Source organism: Ctenocephalides felis, unplaced genomic scaffold (assembly GCF_003426905.1).
Source record: "Ctenocephalides felis isolate EL2017-DRISC unplaced genomic scaffold, ASM342690v1 CF-g0.4_SCAFFOLD_01886, whole genome shotgun sequence".
In the NCBI taxonomy this organism is placed as follows: domain Eukaryota; kingdom Metazoa; phylum Arthropoda; class Insecta; order Siphonaptera; family Pulicidae; genus Ctenocephalides; species Ctenocephalides felis.
Genome location: NW_020538040.1, coordinates 99,693,535 through 99,714,996, shown reverse-complemented (window position 1 = coordinate 99,714,996; position 21,462 = coordinate 99,693,535). Strand labels below are relative to the sequence as shown.

The 21,462-nt window shown below is 30.3% G+C and overlaps 1 protein-coding gene across 1 annotated transcript in view; it reads right to left on the bottom strand.

Moving 5' to 3' along the window:
* LOC113375582 overlaps positions 1-21,462 on the bottom strand; it is an 84,537-nt gene that overhangs the window by 22,490 nt on the left and 40,585 nt on the right. The window contains 5 exon segments of the mRNA XM_026615515.1: positions 3,723-3,865; positions 3,999-4,188; positions 4,597-4,984; positions 8,162-8,637; positions 19,399-19,672. Of these exon segments, the coding sequence (XP_026471300.1) occupies positions 3,723-3,865; positions 3,999-4,188; positions 4,597-4,984; positions 8,162-8,637; positions 19,399-19,672 (1,471 nt within the window).

The following is a 21,462-nucleotide window of genomic DNA, read 5'->3' as shown; positions in this document are numbered from 1 at the left end:
ATTATAAATCGTAAGAAATTTGAAGGAAAAAAGTGCTAAAAATGACAAATTCAGTTTATAGGACAACGGAGCGTCCGATTTGAATGATTCAAAAAACATTTTATTTGTGTTCATAAAATGAAGAACAATGAAGATTGCCACTATGAAATATTACATGATATTTGTTTATATTACCGAATTATTATTGAATTTGAATCAAGATAAATTAACTATAGTACTTTGGTAAACCACAAATTTATACTAATTGTAAGTAAATCTCATCTTAAAATATTAATAGAATGTTTTGTTATTTTATTGTATTTGCACGCATTTCTTTGATTTTTATTTTAAGGTTTTAATAAACAATTTGTATTTTTAGAATAATGCTGAACACAGAAATTCTGCTTACTGAAATACACTTCGATTATTTTCAAATAATTGGCTAATCCCAAAATAAACTTTGAATTTCTACATATATTTTACATTGAATTATTTTATATAGTATATATTTACAGTATTTTATGTGCATTTAATTAGAACTACTAATCACTCTTATGCCAGTTTGTAGAATAAAAAAATAATAGCTTACAACAGTTACATAAAATCGTGTTAAATGATATTCATAATAAATTCAAAAGATTCAATACAAATTTACGCAATACAGTGTTAAGTTTAAATAAAAATTTCTTTGTTTCAAATCATTTTATCGTTTTCGCACACCTTAAGACAACAAATAAATAACTGCTGAAATTGTATTGATTATCTTTAATAATTAGAAAAATAAATTAAAATTTAATTAAGTCAAATAACTTAAATATTCAATGATAAAAAATATTAATGTAATTTTTTTCACGATACGATAGATAGGACAATTCGACTGACGAACAAATTCACAAAGAAAATGAATTTCTACTGAAAATCAAATTCATTTTAGATCTAAGAGGAACTTTACTAACAGTAAAATATCATTTTAGAAAAGTAGACCTTGTTTTATTTTAATACTTATAAATTATGTGTGACTTTTAAATTGATTGATTTTGATTAGGTCGACTATTTACACAAATCGAAAACTTCATGCAACTTGCTTTAATTCCACCTACACATAGGTAAATTTAAATCTAGCTTGTTTCAGTAGTCTTTTATTGGGTATCATAAATTAGCTCGTCAGTAGAGTCCTTCAATTTGAATTTCAAATATGATTTTACTTTTCTTATCAGTTAAGCTCATTCAGCAAGGAACAAATATTGATTTGAAAGATTCTTCATATACAGAATGCCTATTTTGTTCTTCAGTAGGGTCCCTTTTTGTTTTGAATCTACAGTTAGTTTGATTTTTTGTAGACATCTTTTTATTTTTATAAAACAAACATTTAATTATAAGTTTTTTGCTAATGAGTGCAGCCTTTCTTTTACTTTTGTTTAACGTTAGTAGAGTTCAATTATTAAGAAACGATTGTTTTTACTAGATTTTGCTCCTTAAAGTTATTTTGTGCTTTTGGTTTGAATTTATTTATTTAGACAACACCAATCTGAGCTGAATCTATTGATTGTCTAATGAAGTAAAAATATTTTAGGTGTGGATAACATGGCACAGGAACACATAGAATTTAAACTATTTGTCAAAACTAACTAGAGTTCATTGATTGTAACAATTTTAAAAGTATAAATTTGAATTCATATTGATTAAGTCGATTATTTATTTATATTAGGAAGTTAATGCAAATAACATTTTGTTTACATTTTTATTGTTTCCATACCAATGTTTATCCTTTAGACTTATTCTTTGAAAAAAGTTCAAAATTTTGAAAATTTAAAAAAAATATTTCAAGTTTTTAATGGAAGTCAAGTTTCAACACTTTTTATTTCTTTACAAGTTTTCAAAAAATTTTAAAACTTAAAAGAAAAATATTTTCGGTACCGGAAGTTCCAGAAATCCATGCACCACTAGTTTATAGTTTATATCAGTATTTATCTAAGCATATTATCTAATTAATATTCTTTTTATTTCAGATAATTCATTAGTTTATTTATAAACAATCAGTGATCGCGTGTGTTATGTAGTGTTTATTCGACATTTTAGTTAATTCTCACCTATTGCTTATATAGTAATTTGATAAAGTAAAGATAAGTGTAGTGTAATTAATTTAATGAAGTGCCAAAATTGAGCTTAACTGTAATCAAGGTTTTCCCGAAGTCGCCTTCTTTTGGAATTCGAGAGGTAATTTATAATTCACTATTTAGCTATACTTCATGATATTTTAACATATCTGTTTTTTCTAGATAACAAATGGCCACCTTCGATGTTTCAGGAGAATCGGCGACTTGAATAAAGGTCAGTCATTTATTAACTTGAAATTTAATATAATTTGTCGCAAATAATTGATTAGTTAATACAATTTTTATGGGACTATTTGTAATATTAATCGATTGTAATATATTTCGATTACTGGTTTTGAAACCTTTCGAAGGAATAAATTCAAATGTGCATATGTGTATATGAATACTATGATATTTCGTTACGTACAATATAGTACGATATAATCACATTTATTTACTTTATCATTATAACAATGTACTAGTATTGTCATTGATCGGGCATTTTAGAAATTCTGCTGTTTCATTTACATTCAATTTCGACCAGTTGTTTGCAAACAAGGTTTCCTCACTAAATGACTTTTCTATCCATAAATGAAACAGTTTATTCTGTCAGCATCCGTAGCTGTTATTGCAGCTAATACATCCCTATGAAATGTTTTTAATATGAAATTAACTTAACAAAGACTATATCAAAGCTACCCAACAGCTATCTTTACTGTACGTCACATTTATATATAAAAAACTTAAATATGTTATGATGAAAAAAAATTACTGTTACATTTTTATTACTTAAAAAAAAACAATATAAAACTAGTGGTGCATGGGCATCGTGCTCTAAGGCAAATAACCGTAATTTAAAATGTTTTTTTTTATAAATTCGACTTTTTTGAAAATTTTGGTGATCTTTGAAAACTTTGGAACCCAACCCAAAATAGAAACAAAATTTATAGTTATTATTAAAATAATATATCTGATAATTTAATGTTCATAAGTCTAATGATCATTTTTGACCCCAAAATGTCAATTATTAGAATGTTATTTGAATTATTCAAATCGGACGCAAATCAAAATTTTCGAAATTATCCTCCTTCGCCAAAATCTAACTAACAAGTACGTATTCCAGTCAATAGAAATAAAATGAATCATTCGAATTCACGCTCTCGAAATCGTCGACATAAATTTTAGAATCCGCATATATGCACGCACACATACATCCTTTTTTTTCTAATTATAAGGTATGCCAAAATTTTGAGAAGGCTTTGAAAAGTAAAATCTGCAAAAAATTTTTTTTTAAATTTTTTGCGATTACGGAACTTAAGTAACAATAACAATTATAAGGGTATAAAATATTTGAATCTCTATGGATGTGCTATGGTATGGTATAATGACATTTTGAAATCTGAAAGATTTCGATTCGACGTATAAAAACGTATAATACATAGTTCGTACAACATGCAGTCGTAAACGATGCACTTCAGCACAGTGTAGTTCTATGAATAGAATTTCTTACAACATATAGTTTTGTAAAATAGAAAAGCTTTCTATCGAGAACCATTTTGAATAAGTATGAATAAATAAATGTATGGTGACTTGTATTACATGAATAGATGTAGGATGGATGTTTTTCTTTATATAACTATAACTTACCAATTGCGCGTCTCGCTGACTGTAGTGTCCGATGTAATTGGGATACACTGTGAAGTTATAGGGCATCCGATGCACGTGGCAGAAGTTAACAATAACCGGCAAACAAATGCCCGGCAAGGGATTGGAGTCGGCCGTTGCTGGATAGGGCGCTACCACCGGTGGTATTACCTAGAAACAACGACAAAATTATGTATCATCTTAAAATATGAAGAATGTACATTATTCAAAGAGATAATTTTATTACTTGTAGCTCATTGGTCTCATGTCGATTTGGCACAGCGTAAGTCGTAGTCGTTGTTATCGTTCGGTTGACAATTTGAACCACGGGATAGGCACGAAAGTAGGCAGCCAAACCTCCTGCTATCGCAAGGAGAGCAACCGCATTTAATAGCACCTGAGCGAACCTAAAGCGAAGGCGACCACGCGTTACATAGGGGTTTGATGTGCGTCGCATATCTCGTATTATCTGTAAATAAATATTAATGAAAAGTGATGAAAAAATTATTTAGGAGTTTATTTTATTTCTATTGCAACAAAATTGTGTTGAATTTAAATTGATACAATTACAGTTAACATATTATTTATTACTGCAACACGCTTAATAAAACTTTCTGAGCTCGAATAAAAGTTCTATATTAAAACAAATGAAGACAAAATGTAAATGAAAATCTAACTGTGAATGCCAATTTATCTTGTTACGAAAACTATTACTTTTTAAAAGTTGTATGATACAAAAAATAAACTTCAGATGAAAACAACTTAAATATAAAAGTTGTCACAACTACAATTGTCTTAGAGTTCATGTTGCATTTCAAGTAAAATTTGAACGATTCAATGTTTTTTTGCGAATCGCTTTAAAAATATTTTGTCTTACCCTATGATGAAGTGACATGTTGGATCCATCATGAAAACGCACGACAGTTTGAAGTCCTGCCGGCGTAGACAAACTCTTTGTCAGCGCTGCTGTTTGGGGATCCACCAAGCCATCAGGTACGGGCCCAGAACCTGGACCGCCGGCTGTCCTGACCGCTCCGCCAGGAACACAGCAACCAGGTGAAACACAGGCTCTTGCATTTCGACCGGCCGATGTACCTCGGTTGCCCAGTAGTGGTGCTTCCATGGTTTTGGTAGTATACGATGGTGACGAATTCTGGCTAAAACTGTCGCTGGAAACGTTCGAATCTTGTCTGCCGTTGACCAACGCGATACCCGAAGACGCGGCCGGATTACCGTGAATGTGCGATAGTGGCGGCGGCTTGTTACTGAAGATGAAAATAGACAATTCCGCTTAGTATACATAATGAAAATTCATTTATTAAACGCGTTTGTATTTTTAGTTGCCACAGAGTGGGAAGAGAAAGTATGGTTTAAATGTGGATGATTATTTGTTTTACATTTCCAAATAATTTTAATATCCTGTTCTCAATATAGTTTTTTTGTATTATATCACTTGATATAATATAGTAGGTATTGTTCATGGCAAAATCAAAGCATGCCATATATTGATATAAAAAATGAAGAATATTTTTCTATAAATATACAAAAAGTATATTAAATGTTTAAATCCATATTCAAATACTCGTTTTGCTCGAAAAATGCGCATACGTACAATACTATAGTAAAACTATTAAGTCAAAAAGGTACTCAATGCATTTGTATCAAAACAAGAATAAACGCAGCTTCAAAATCATTCTCAAACTTGAACAAGATATAGAAACCCATGGACATAAAATGTTAAGAGTTTTGAACATCGCGAGTAGATCAACAAAGTATCCACTAAACCTATTTTTGGTAAAATTAGAACAACATACAAACGACGAAGATATATATAATTTGTGTAAGGTTGTCATCAAACCTTGAAATCCAACTGAAGAAATAGTTTGCATTAAACATTAATGCTTACGTTGTCAACAACTTGGGCATACAAAAAATTATTGCCACAGAATTCCGCAATGTGTTAAATCCGTTGGTGAACATATTACGGCTAACAACATTGGTGAACATATTACGGCTTGTAAGTGTTTTTGGACTGACAAATTTAGCCTTCGCAAATTGAAAAGAAAATCGCCACTTGATTTAATAAACATTGATTCCTGGCGTACATCACATAACTTAGTTGTTTAATATTGATAATAAAATTTTTGATTTTATATTTTTATAATTGATTTACTGTTAATATTAAATAAGGCAATTATAAGTCAATTACTTGGTTGTTCTTTCCAACATGTATTTATTTTACACAATGTCTTTTTTTATAACTGACAATTGTAAATGATCAATTTGTTAAATGTCTATAAACTAGACAGTTGTAAATATATATGCAAATTAAAAAAAAAACTTACGAAACTATGCAGTTTCACACTGACTGTACTATTTTTCTCGAATTATAATATATTATTGTTGTTTTTCAATATATGAATTAAAAATACATGTGTATTATTACCGAATATTATTATGAATGCTTTAACATATCGAGTTGAATTTAGCTTTAAAAGTGCAGATCTTACCGGTACGTAGGAGTGCTGTGATATATGGTCTTGATGTTTGAGAAATAAATACTACATACGTTGTTTGTTTACGTTTTAAATCGAAACACGAACGCGCGGGAAGAAATATAAACGTCAAAGGTATATTATACGCGGTACAAGATTGCCTGGTTCTTACGTTCTCTGAGACGTAATCATCCTTGACGAAGATTTGATAAGAATTCGAGAGTGTTGTTTTATATTTTTTCTATGTGTGGTATGTACCATAAAGTGAATAAAACGACAAGGATTTCTTTAATAATAGGCTATATTGAGCACGTGAATTGCTATTATTTGATAACATGAATGAAGAAATGGGCCAGCGGTGACGATATCGGTTAGGACGTGGGTTAGAACCAACTAGTCCCGGGCTCGCTGGTTCGATTCCCGGTACCGCCATAGATCGACATCGGGCAACTTTGATGTCAAATTTCGACTTGAAGTTATAGATCTCAAAATTAGCCTCAAGTGAAAATCGCCTCTTGTGGGTATAGTTGCACATATAATAAAAATGTCAGCAAATACTTCGAGTATAGATAATTAGTCATAACATCATAACTGAACTGGACAACTACTGGGTTGGCATCCATTCAAGATTCATATATAATAATGAAAAAAGTCAAAACAATTACTGAATGTCCTAAGTGTTACAGATTGTAATTAAAAAAAATGAATGAAGAGATACTACATTTTTTTATCAAACAAAAACATGCAAAGTTTTCATTTTACATTTTGAAGGAAAGAAAAATTGAAATAATTATGAAAAACGTAGTCTACATTTTATTACTATATATATTTACTTTACTACTTTTATTAGTTAGTTAATATTGAAAATTGACATCTTCTAATGTAAAATCTTGACCTGTAGAAGAGCTCGTGTATATATTTAAAAGTATTGCAATCAACTACAGTGTGAAGTGGAGTTTAAAACTCCGCGAATAAAAAGGTCTACCACCTGTTTTTTTAAAAACAAGTGAAGTTAAATTTTTTAAACAATATTTGATAGTAGAGCGAAAAAGATGCATAACCAGCCATCACCTTGATTCTTACGACATTCCTATCAGTAGGTAAACTGCAGCGTTCGAAAATCCATAACGAAAGTAATTTCTATCGTTGATAGGTTTTTTGTTGTGAGCACTGTTGTTTAGTTTACGAGACCTTAAGTATACGTTATTTAATTGTTTTATGAGATGTATAGCTAATTTCAAGTTAAATTCAACAGTTACATACCTCTACAAAAGGTTACACATGGGTAGGGTAAAAGGACCAATTGAACCTTTACAATGGCAAAAAATAGCAAATAAAATTTAAAAAAAATAAAAGAGCAATTTTACAATAGATAGTTATTCCAACTCAGCTGATATTTCTGACAAAACAAGGCTGTATCAAGGTTAAACACAGTATTATCTATGTAAAAATGTATCAAGTAAAGCTGCATTATTCAACCAATGCATGTAAAATGTATATTTTGCATTGGTTGAATAATGCAGCTATCATATTGTAAAATCCTTTTAAAAATTTAATTAAGCTGTAATAATAATTGCATCTGTTTGCCGATGGCCACCTCTTTTCACCCATATTATATAAAAATATAATGGGGTAAAAAGAGAAAGATGACAAATTTTAGAGAAATACTAAAAAATCACATTTCTATATTAAGGAATTAACTAGGAAATTCACTTAATTTCGTTCGATAGTTTTCCGTTTGATACGTGTTATATGTTGTGAAGTAGTTCACTTACAGTTGCAGTATAATAAGTCAATTTGGACTTATGTGCCCCGCCCTACCCTACGTTTCGCTTTCAATATTGCTTTTTTCGATAATTCACAATTTCGCGATCAGTTTAAGTAATCTATTATTTAATATAAATTGCAAAATATTACATTTTAGAAATGAATTTACAAATCAGTTACCTGTGCATAGTTTTTCCATTTGCACCATTTGTACCTACATTCGAGATGTTCATGCCATTTCCGCTGTTCATGTTTGCAAGATTGTTAATATGATTCACATTATTAAGATTATTTATAGTGTTCATGTTTCCAACCATGTTACTTGTGACGTTGTTAAGGTTGTTCATGGCTCCAAAATTGTTGTTGTTGGTGCTGTTGCTGTTGCCGTTATTGTTTGGGTTGTTTCTTTGAGGGGGCGGCGGAGGCGGCGGCGGTGGAATGCGCGGCGGCACACCGCCCATCTGACTGTCGGTCCTGCGATTGCGGTTCGGATGCGGCGGAATGGCCGGCAATGCCGTCGCGTCCGCCGATTGCGCGTTAACAGCGCGGCTGACACAGTACGACGCGTTCGATGTTTGCGGCGAAGCGTTTGCGGTGGACGGTAGCGTTCGCTTTGGCACTGCGGGCGGTCGTTGTGGTATCGGAGGGGGTACTACCTGTAATGGAGAAAATTCTACATTATTTTTTTACTACATTTTATTTAGCTCTTGAAGAGCGTAGTAACTTCACATATCAACAAATATCAAAAACATGTTTCATTTGGCTCATTTAATCGCTTTTAGAAATAGCCGAGAAAAATTATGATCGCGAATATGACATAAAAATTCAAAATCACCAGCGTTAATGTGTACGTACATTGATTTGAAAATTAAATTAATAAATGGCCCAATAAAGCATCTTCAAACGCATAAAATTCTTTTCGTTGCAAAGGTCTTTATGCGATCTCAACAAAAGATTAGAGCACCATTCGTTACGAGATAACGCAAAATGATATTTACGATGTTTTTATTACTTGAATCATCGTCGAGGGATTTTCAATTACTTTTTAACTTCCCGTAGGGTAAGTTATTGTAATGGGCCGAAAATCGGAATTGAAAATTTTAACATTTCTCGACGTTTTGAAGGTTTTTGAACGTTTTGGCATACCTCAGAAAAAATGGATGTGTGTGTGTGTGTGTGTGTGTGTGTGTGTGTGTGTGTGTGTATGTATGTATGGATACAAATTTCCAGTCACGTTTTAGGGCGCACGGATCAACCGATTTGAATGGTTCAAAAAACATTCGATTCCTATTGATAGGGAAAAGAGCTGATTAGTTTTTGGCAAAGGCAGGTCCAGCCGTTTCGGAGATACGGAGCAAAGAGTGCAGAAAATAGAAATCGAATTTTTGAGAGAACGGAGTATCTGATTTGAATGATCTAAAAAGCATTCAATTAGTAATGATTGGGAGAAGTGCTTATTAGTTTTTGGCAAAGGCAGGCCCAGCCATTTCGAAGATATGGAGCTAAATATGTAAAAAATGGCAGTTTTTGAGAGAACTAAGCGTCCGATTTAAATGATTCAAAGAACTTTCTGCTTGTCTTAACAAAATAATTGATTTTGGAAAAAAAAATTTTGTTCAATTTTTTTTTTTTTTTTTTTTTTTTTTTTTTAGTTTTATCAAAAATATTTCAGATTTTATTTTTAATTCTGGCTATAGTTCTAATATACTTTACAAATATTTTCAACTCTGCAATTCAGTTTATATAATTCTCATAAATATTAGACAATGTTACAATATTTATAATAATCTATTTGAAAACATTCAGTATTCCTCGAACATTTCGGTACGGGAAGTTCCAGCAATTTGCCTTAAGGCACGATGCCATAAATGCCTCAAGACAGAATTCCACTTACAGCTAGTTACTACTTATTTCAATAATATTGGTTTTGCCACGCGCTGATATAATTTCATCATTGCCAGGAACTGAAACTTGACTCTGATGTAATAAAACTTACATAAATCTCTGACAGGACTTTTTTAGTGTTATTTTTTTGTATTTTTAATTTCAAATATGTCCTTACTTTCATTATTAATAATTTTTAAATTATCGACAGAACCATTTTAACTAAATAATCATTTATTATCAAGATTCATAATTTTATGTTGAGAGTCTACATACAACATATAATTACAGATTCATAAAACTTTTTTATAACTTGCCTTAGGGTAAGTTATAGCAATTGCAAAGAAATCAAAAATGATTTTTTTTATATATTTTTATATTTTAAATTTTATTGAACATTTTGGCATACCTTAAAAAATGGATGTGTGTATATGTATATATGGGTACAATTTTTCGTCCACGTTTTCGGGCGCACGGATCAACCGATTTGAATAATTCCAAAAACATTCGATTCCTACTGACACATGAATTTTTCTAAGGTATGACAAAATGTTGAGAAACCTTAAACTGTGAGGATATGCAAAAACTTTTAATTTCGATTTTTGGACGATTACAATAACTTACTATATAGGAATTTAAAAAAGAAAAATTGGCGGTCAAAAATGATCATTAGACATATGCAGACATATGCACATGATATGCACATCGAATTATCATATATATTATAAAAATCTTGATAATAGTTACAAATTTTGTTGACATTTCTTTGGGGTCCGTACCAAGATTAATAATGTTTAATCGTTAGATCGTAACTCGGCGGTTACGCGCTTTGATATTTCGTGTCTACAACAGCTACACAGTGCTATTGCTTTGACCAAAATTACGAAATTATCAAATTTCTTTCAAACATTTCAAATTTCTCAAATATCTATTTTTTCAAAGCTATCAAAAGATTTTGAAGTTTTTGAAAATTTTTCTTAAGGCACGATGCCATGTACAACTAGTTAATTTCATGAAAAGAGCGTGCGGTCGATAAGTACAGCTGATAATAAGTACGGTATGATTCTATTATATTATTAAATTTCTTTTAGAAACCTCAAAATCAAATAGTTCATTCGTTATCGTAATTCATTTCGAACAACTTATATAATTATTTTCAATAAAAGGCATATCACAATTGAGGGTTCAATATCAACATTTCGCAACTTCAAAAAGTGTATTACTCACATTACATATATAGATAAGTTATAATTATGATTACATGTTATTGATAGGTTAATAAAATAATAAATCTATATTAAAATATTCTTGCGAGCACATAAAACTACCTAATAACCACGTGTTTCTCTAATCATTGAATAATTCATATGTCATAAAATAAGCTCGAAATTACAGTTTTAGTACTGATCTTAACATACGTGTCAGAACGTTCACTAAATGTATTGTTCATGAATAAATCCAATGAAGGAAAAACCATTCGGATTTTTCTAAAAGGTCTGTTTGGATTAGAGAAGAGTAAGATACTATGTAAGATTTCCTCTGGGATCGCACTGTTTATTTGCTCTGAAGAACTAACAAGACGTACATAATATACGTCAGGTCTGCCCTCTTACTCTCGACGCTCGTCGACCGTTAAATCTTTCGGAGATAAAGGTTTGCAATCCCACTTGAAAAGCATCTAGCACATTATAATACTTTTTTTCGGAAAGCAAAGTCAAAGAGAATCAGGGAACACATGACTTGACACTGGAAAATACTATATTTAAGAAAAAGTTCTACTTAAAAATAAGTAAATATTTGAATACCATTTAAATCAGAATAACTCTCAATATTCAACGAAAATTAATTAGAAAATAATTACTAATGAATGAAAAATAAAATATTTTTTTCATTATTTAATTTAAATGCATTCGATATTACCTAATATCAATGGTAAACTATTTTAAATTAAATCAATTTTAGTTGATGAAATAAATATAAGTGCACTTGATAAAATCAATAATGTTCAAACCAAATCAATATTGATAAACATAATGTAATTATTCTTCAGCTGATTAATTTACAGTTTCGTAGAATGTCTTTGTGACATTTGATGATTTGACGACTATTATAGTCGAACTGATTGCTGGTCGTATACGGTCTAATGAAACGGCCATTACGCATTGATCAAAATCTATTTATTCAAATATAAAAAAGCTTTTACTATTCATCGATTTTGCCCACCGACAACATATAATATGCGGGTTCTACGGAAAGCTAATTACTTGATATTATTCAACTTACACGATAAATAAAGCCTTCGAACAACATTTGGTTACATAATACTTAAACATAATATTTATTTATATTATTTAATTGTTTGTATAATTTTTATAATCTAATTTCATTAAGTAATTTATATAAGTATATCATAACGATATCACATACACGCATATTATTTCAGATTATTAACTTCCCGTAGGGTAAGGTAATTACGTATTGTAATCGTCCGAAAATTTTTGCATTTTTCGACGTTTTGAAGGTTTCTGAACATTTTGGCATACTTCAGAAAAAATGGATGAGTGTGTGTTTTGTGTGTTCGCATTTTTTCGTTCACGTTTTCGGGCGCACAAATCAACCGATTTGAATGGTTCAAAAAGAAACATTCGATTCCTATTGATAGGGAGATGTGCTGATTAGCTTTTGGCAAAGGCAGATCCAGCCGTTTCGAAGATATACAGCTAAATGTGCTACAAATGGCAGTTTTTGAGAGAACTAAGCGTCTGATTTGAATGATTCAAAGATCTTTTTGCTTGTTTTAACAAAATAATTGCTTTTGGAAAAAAAATAGTTTCAATTTTTTTTTTCAAGAATTTTTTTTTTGTATATCGAAAATAATTCAGATTTTAATTCTGACTAAAGTTCTAATATACTTTAAACAAATAATTTCTACTTTGTAATTCAGTTTATATAATTCTTATAAATATTAGATAATGTTACAGTATTTATTTATAATAATCTATTTGAAAACATTTAATATTCTTCGAATATTTCGTTACGGTACGGGAAGTTCCAGCAATTTGTCTTAAGGCACGATGCCATACACACCACTAGTTTCTATTTTAAATTAATCAACTTCAGTGATTTTGAATTATGAACAATAATATGTTTATAAAACATGGTCTTCTTTGCCATGTTTTCTTCAACGATTTCCAGAAACCTTTTCATTGTCATTTATTTATTATCGATTTAAAGTAATGTTAAAATTATAATCTATTACTTTTATATATTATATAAACTACAAATGAAATAAGTGGAATAACCCTGTGATTTGAATTGCATTATTATACATAAATAATCAATATTGAGTAATCAATAAAAGAGATAGAAATACAAAAATAAGAAAAATCACTAATGTTTATACCATCAAAAATAGTTTTAATAATTTAAGCAACATGCTGAATTATTATAAAGAATATTTCAAAAAAGGAATTTAGTCGTATTATTTATTTTATTACTACTAAGCTAGAAATTACTATGAATTGCAGACTTTTTGATTTGATGCTTTAATTCTTGAAAAATGCATGTTTAATAATTCAAAATATTTTTATTATAACATAAAAAAATTAAACTTACTTCCATTTTCCAAAAATAAAATTACACTCATTGATTTTGTTCTTGTATTTTATTAATATTGTATTGTTTCTGCTATATAAAAAATCTTTAGAAGTTTGGTGTACGGCATTGAAGTTACATGCTTTTAAACATTATATAGTTTACATGCTTAACCCTTCGTCGGTCGGCGTAGTCTGGCCAGACTCTTTTCGACTTCAATTTAAAAAAAAATACTTCTAGTAATCCTATCGACTTGAAATTTCTTGACTTTTCCTAAAATTTCATTAGCTGTCGATCAATAAAAAAATCAGAACAAAAAAATGTACAGATGGATAACTATAAGGATATTATCTTTTTTATACTTAGAACGGTCGGAGTGGTCTGCCCAGACCACCGATACATTTTGTATGAAATATGATGAATTTTGATATATGTAAACCAGTCTTCTATCTTTTTTCTGGTATATTCTATTCAACCTGCCTTTTATATATACTTTGCTATATGTTATAACATGAATTTTAGTATTTACACGACGAGAGTTCCTTGAAAACCTATCACACTTATTGGTTATCACAAACATTGAAAATCGGATGAGTAATGCGCACATTATCAACAATTTTTCTACCCGTACTGCGTTCTAAACTTTTTTTTGGCAAACTTGTAGCCGTAAATATGCAGTTAAATTGAAATTATATTTTCACTTTGAGTTTTACAGCTGATTTCTAAGGCGACGCACCTCATTTCGTTTTCATTTGAATTTCACAGTCATTTCGAAGGCGCCGAAGAAAAATAAATATTGTTTTTCATTGGTATAAAACAGAAAAATTAACGAAAAGCAACGATTTTTTTATATTGCATTTTTTTTAAATATGTTTATTAGAGGCAAGCTCAATGCAGGCAAAACACGGTAAGGAGAAGAAAAAACCAAAACTATAAATATTTACTACTTATAATCGTTAATATATAAGACACCAAAAACTAATTTATCCCATATAAATGCATGTAAAATGAATGGTGGTCCAGACAGACCACTCCGACCGTTTGAAGGTAAATAAATATCCGACCGACGGAGGGTTAAATATTACAGTATTTTGCGTGGTTTTTGCAATAATAAGAATTTCGAGATTCATTATTAAGTAAATGCATAATATTTTTTATTCCAAGGATTGCTTTATTCAATGATTTTAACCTGAACTCTCTATTTAACCCTAAAAGAATGACACTATTAGCCTAGAATGATAGCGTGACGCAGGTTAGCGCGTTCCTAGTAAACCGATAATGCGAGATTATCGAGCTTTGAGTTCAGGTAAATATCGATTGCCTCGTTCCAGTTTAGCATAGTATTAAGGTATTTGAGTTCCATAACTTAAATTGGTGTAATAGATTATCGGCGTAAATATGCAGTTTCGCTGTGGTTCAATTCACTACGGGATAGCACACCTGAGCCCGAATATTCATCGGTCGAATATAAAACCGGTGCAGGTGCCTCGTGTCACAGCGCCGCCAAATGCATTGCGAATGAGAAAAACAAATTTCAAATGTTTTCATTTAATTTTATTAATTTTGTTATCGCGATTGGTTTTATTTGTCATGTTCTCATATGTATCGGTTATAGTATCAGTCACATATTTGGTGTGTAAATAATCCTCGTATGTTTAATAAAGAGTAAAAATATTATTAATATATTATTCTTGTAGTTTGAAATTAATTTTGTTGTTGGTAATTCTAGTATCTAGTTTTCTTTTTACTTTACATAAGTTTGCATAAAATATTTTATTATCTATCTCATCAATATCTGTCAGTAATTTAAAACAAAAATACCCTGATATTAATAAAATAAAATAACTAGGTGTAAATTTTGCCTTAAGGCAAGTTGCATGAACTTTTCTATATTCATACATAATCGACTTAATTAATAATTAGTGGAGTATGGCATCGTGTATTAAGGCTGGAACTTCCCGTACCGTAACGACATGATCGACAAATATTAAATGTTTTCAAATAGATTATTATAAATACTCTAACATTTTCTAATATTTATAAGAATTATATAAACTGAATTACAAAGTTAAAATTATTTATTTAAAGCATATAAGTGAGCTTCAGAAATTTAGCCAGGATTGAAATTAAAATCCTAATTATTTTCGAAATACAAAAAAATTTTTTCTTCAAGAACAATTGTGTTTCCAACACAAGCAGAATGTTTTTTTGGATCATTCAAATCGGACACTCCGTTCTCTCAAAAACTCGGTTTCTATTTTCTGCACTTCTTGCTCCGTGTCACCGTAACGGCTGGACCTGTCATTGCCAAAAACTAATCAGCACATCTCTCTATCAATATGAATCGATTGCTTTTTGAATTTTTCAAATTGGTTCATACATACGCCGAAAATCGTCGATGAAAAATTGTCTCCACACATACACACACACATGTAAAAATTTTCATTTTCGATTTTCGGCCCAATACTATAACTTACCCTACGGGAAATTAAAAATTGATATTTAGCAACTTCTAAAATTGTTACAATGAAATTAATAATTTTCTTGAAATAAAATGTATGCTTTTTATTAAGAACTAATTAATGCGATTTTCAATAGATACCATGCACTTTGAGTCTTGATAGCCCAAGTAGACATTCAACTTCGGAATAATTCGCATAGAGGTGCTAAAATTGGTATAGGTAGAGTGTCAAACATATGAACTAATCCGACCTCTCCGATTTTTTTAATTGATGTTAAAAGTACAAAATTTTGTTTTGCTCATTTCCCGTAGAAATCATCAGAACTATCAAATATGTTAGTTTTATTTATTTCAAAATTTTTTCATAATGTTTTTGCGTTAAAATCACCGTTTGTGATATTTGAAAAATAGAAAAATTCGTATTTTTTATAATATGCAGCTTTTATACGTCATCGCACGTATAATATAAATGAAAAATAAGAATCCATTGGATTACCTGCTCAAGGAGGACTTTAAACAATCTCTGCCAGCGCTAGTTTCTAGTATCATAATATGATTCACGCCAAAGACTATTAAATCTGTGTAAGACATTTTGTTCCAAAATTTATTTTCATATTACATATTATTTTCAAATTATCTATTTTCAATTGTCGATTTTTTTAAAATTTACTTGCCGTCAATGATTCTGAAATATTGGTGGTAATAATCCCAAACATTCGATTCAGCAGGGGATAATTATTTATATAAACTTAATTATTTAGTTTACACCTTTTATTAACAATGAAGTATGTGATCCTCCACACTAAGGAAGTGACATAATTGAGAAGTGTTGCTCAAGGAGGAAATTAATTAGGGGCTGACATTATAATTGGATACTTCAAAAGACTCATTGAGATTGTACTATCTAAACTCAAACCAATGGATTATTATTTTTTATTTATATTACATGTTTGATGACGTATAAAGAATGCAGATTATAAAGAATATGCATTTTGCCACGGCAATATTTTAGCAACGGTGATTATAGAGAAATATGATGAATAGAGAATATAATTTTGTAGAGAATTTTATAATAAACAAATCTAACACATTTTTTTGATAGTACCTATAATTTCCGTGGAAAAAGGCTAAAACTAGCATTTTGTACTTTTTGAGATTGATTACAAAATTCATTTGTAATAGCTCATTCAACATCTATACCAATTTAAGCTCTTTGAAAATTATTCCCATGTTACGAATTTTTTGCATTTTTTTCAAAACGCTATGACTGCCGCATTCATTATTTAAAACAATGTTGCATTTTTATAATAAAACCAATTTTCAGAGCCCTTCACTACTTTACGATAGTTTGTTAAAATTACAAACTATATCATCATACAAAAATTTGTCAAAATCGTAACAAAATGTTTTTTTTTTAAATTAATTATGATGAAACGGACTCTCAACATTTCCGCGATTTTCAATGTTCAAAATCAGTTTAAAATTTTTTGCATAAACGTAGTAAAATACTTTCGTCGCAAAATATTTTGCACTTTTCTGCTATTCTAAAGAAACGTTTTGGCCGATCATCAACGCAAGTCCTTAAAGACTTTATCGAAAGCTTTCAAATTTTTGAAATCAGTGCAACCCTGTTTGAGAAAACTTCGACGAAAAATCAAACGCACATACCTATTTATATATAAAAAGTTTACTTTTTTCAATTTAAGTGTCAAACACTTCAGTGATGTTTTAATACGCGTCATGAAATTAGGTAATCGGATTTTCTGGCGAAAACAAACTTCTTTCATAAATCCTAGGAATGTTAAAAATATGTACTGTATTAGCACTACCGTTTACCGTTAATGTTTGTAATTAATTTCTAATACGTAAATGACATTATACATACAAAACAGGAGAATTGCAACAAACGTACATTTAAGAAAAGTAACCGACGAGATGTTTTCGAAAGCACAATGCAATTCATCATAACCTTTAACTCTGCGCTATGTTAGTGATACACTGAAGTTTTTTTTTGTTTGTTTTTTTTTTTTACAGTATTTTTAGCCACCTACATTATTAATATTATTTTCGGCATATTCTATACAATTCTTACATATATAATTCTTATACATATATCATATATAGTATTATATATACTATCTAATACTTCTTATATCCTAATCTTCCATTCAATTATTCTTTCAACTGATTTTCATTCTTCTTCTTGTTTCTCAATATGTTCTTCTCATCTTCTAAACGAAACTTCATTTTTTCCTTCTTACTTCTAATACAATTTTTTCTTGTATTCTACAAATTAACAATTCTTAATCTAATTTAATATTTTATATTTTGATTCTGGTATTGCTGAAGATTCGAACTGAATTCCTCCAGCATGTGGGTCGAGAACACTACTGAGTGAGCTATTCCCGCCACTACACTGAAGTTAGTTTGCATAAAAAATGCAAAATACCAACAGCTATAAGGGCACATTGATAGGAACACTATTACCCGTATACGTATAGCGCGCGGTCTATTTTTTGAAACTTTAATTATTTTTGGTTTGCCTAAAGATCTTTTCACCATGCAAAGTTTCATAAAAATCACAGGAGAGATTCTTTCTGCTTGAATTGTATTTTCTAACACACACATATATATACATATATATATATATATATATAAAATATATATATATATATATATATATATATATATATATATATATATATGCATTAAGGGGCACAACTAGTGTAACCGCCTAAAAAAAGGTGATTTTTGGGAATTTATATTAAAAAAACTACTATATCAATCATTTCAAAATTTTAGAAGTATATTTATACATGTTTTAAGAATACATAGTAAAATTTTTGAAGGTAAAATTAAATATTTTTTAAGTTATCTTCAATCTCCAACGGCGCGACAAAAAAAAGGCCCTTAACTGCTGCCGTGATTCCGGCCTTCTACGTGGATGAAATAAAAAAAAAAATTCTCGTTACACTAGATAATATTGTCTGTAAAATAAACTACGATAAAAAAAATAAATCCAAAATTGACAAAATGGCGGCGTTTTAAAAAAAGGCGAATTTTATTCAAATTTTTGGTCGTTTTTTGACTGCCAAAATTTGATTTTTGATCCGATCAAAAAATCGATAGTTTATTTTACGGAGATTTTTTTTTTCTATATAAAGAACATGTAAAAAAAATTTGATAATGATCAGAACATTCGTTTTTGAGTAATCACTGCAGCAAATTCGGAAAATGCTGTTTCGAGAAAAACGCGTTTAAAGATAAAATGATCGTTGTACTATATACTATATATATATATACTTTTTAAATGGCTGTAACTCAAAAACTGTTTGAGATATCGTATTGAAATTTTAATATGTTATTTTTAAAGATGTAATCTACTGAAATATGAAAAAAAACAAAAATCGATTTTCTCGAAATTTCACACTAGTTGCGCCCTTTAAATACATGAAAAAAACTATAAGGTTGCACTTACTAGTGCCTGTAACATGGGCTGCGGCTCTGGTGACCGCTCCCTGCTTCTCGATTGCTGGGTCGTGGCTTCAGCAGAGCCCGCGCTCGCCGCGGTCTGTGCGGCGTTGTTGCTGCTGCGGGTCGGGCAATGGTGTGAAGAATGTCTCCTCGTGACTCCGAGGGATCCGAGGTCGACAGGACTGAGAAGCGATTGCTCGGCGTCGAGCAGGTCGAGTAAAGCGCGCTCCTGGTCGCCGGCTCCAGCCGGCCGCGCGAGGCTGCCTGTTCGCCCGGGCCTAGGGAGACGTAAATCTTTATCAAACTTTCACAAAGTTACTTCTTGTGTTTGCGAATTGGTTTGTTCTACAGCGAGCTTAAGAAGTATTAAATTGATAAAGTCGACAATTTTAGGATATACTTTTATTTTTATACTGTCTTTATTTTATATTACGTTAAAATACCATTATCTCAGTATATGACATTTCTTAGAATGTACTAATGATATTCTCTTCAGTTATTTTTTCGATTATTCCAAAGAAAAAAATGTTATGTGGTCTAACTACCGCGGTCGGCAAATGTTATATTGGTTGTTGTCTCCGTCGAAATGTATATGCAATTTATACAAAAAATTGTATCCAAACATACATACATACACACACACATACATACATCCATTTTTTCTAAGGTATGGCAAAATGTTCAGAATCCTTCAAAACATGAAGATACGCAACCATTTTTATTTTCGATTTTTTGCGATTACTATAACTTACCCTACGAGAAGTTAATATGCCAAATAAACCAAACAAAAAAATACAGTTTTGGATGGTGCCTGAAATCAATAGTAAAATATATAGTATAATAAATGAGTTCCGCTAATTGAGAAATGACTCCAATTGAGTAGTTCGTTGTTCTAAAACTGATACAATCATTCACAGCGTTTAAGCAATTAGTATAAATCAAATTTCATTACTCTACGGTTTATAAAAGCAAACCGAAAAATTGCTTGTCCTAACTTTCAAACTTTAACCAATAGAAATATGTGTGCGAATACAAATTTTGTCAACGATTTCAGAAACACGGATCAACGGATTTGAATAATTCAAAAACATTCGATTCGCATTGATGAGAAGACGTGCTGATTAGTTCTTGGAAAAGGAAAGTCCAGGCCGTTTCAAAGATACGGAGCCAAAAGTGCCAAAAATGGCAATTCAGTTTTTGAAAGAAAGAAGCGTCCGATTTGAATGATTCAAAAATCGTTTTATTTGTATTGACGAAATGAAGAACTGATTAAATTTGGAAGGCCAGGTACAGCGGTTTCGGAGGTTCAATAAAAAATTAAAAAAAAATCATTTGACGGTCAAAAAAGATCATTAGACATATGGACATCAAATTATCAGGTATTTTGTAGAGATTTAAAAATACGGCTACGGAGCGTGATTTGAAAAAAAGGTCAAGTTTTCAAAAAACCTTAATTTGCGGTACGGGAGGTTCCAGTTTCAGTCAATCTGCTTTAAGCCATAATGCATTGCCTTAACAGCATATATTAATATATTAAACTTTCATAGGCTCTATTTTTTATACATTTATATAAATATAAATATAACTATTATATAACTATAATATGTATATATATATATATATATATATATATATATATATATACCAAAGCAGTTACGTGCATTATGCATTATCATATATTAGTACAAGCTATTCTCTCCCGACGCAAATCCATTATAAAATCATCAAACAGATTTAAATCCACGATGCATAAATCGAGAGAGTTCTGCGTCTAGTTAATCTGTATGGACGCACGTGGTCGGAATACGATCTTTTCACTTTAAAAGTGCGTCCATACTAATCGAAAAAGCCAACACGGCGAACGCTATATAGGTACGACGTGCTCGCTGAGGCATTACTAGCACCTTTTTCGGGATAAAATCACTTAGAAAAGCCGATACATTAAACTGGATGGACAAGTGAAAACTCGGATTCGGTTTTTATAATAAACAAATGATATTGTTAGACCGTATATTTAATGACATAGCAAAGAAATTTATTATATGTACACGCCTTTTGTGATTTATCA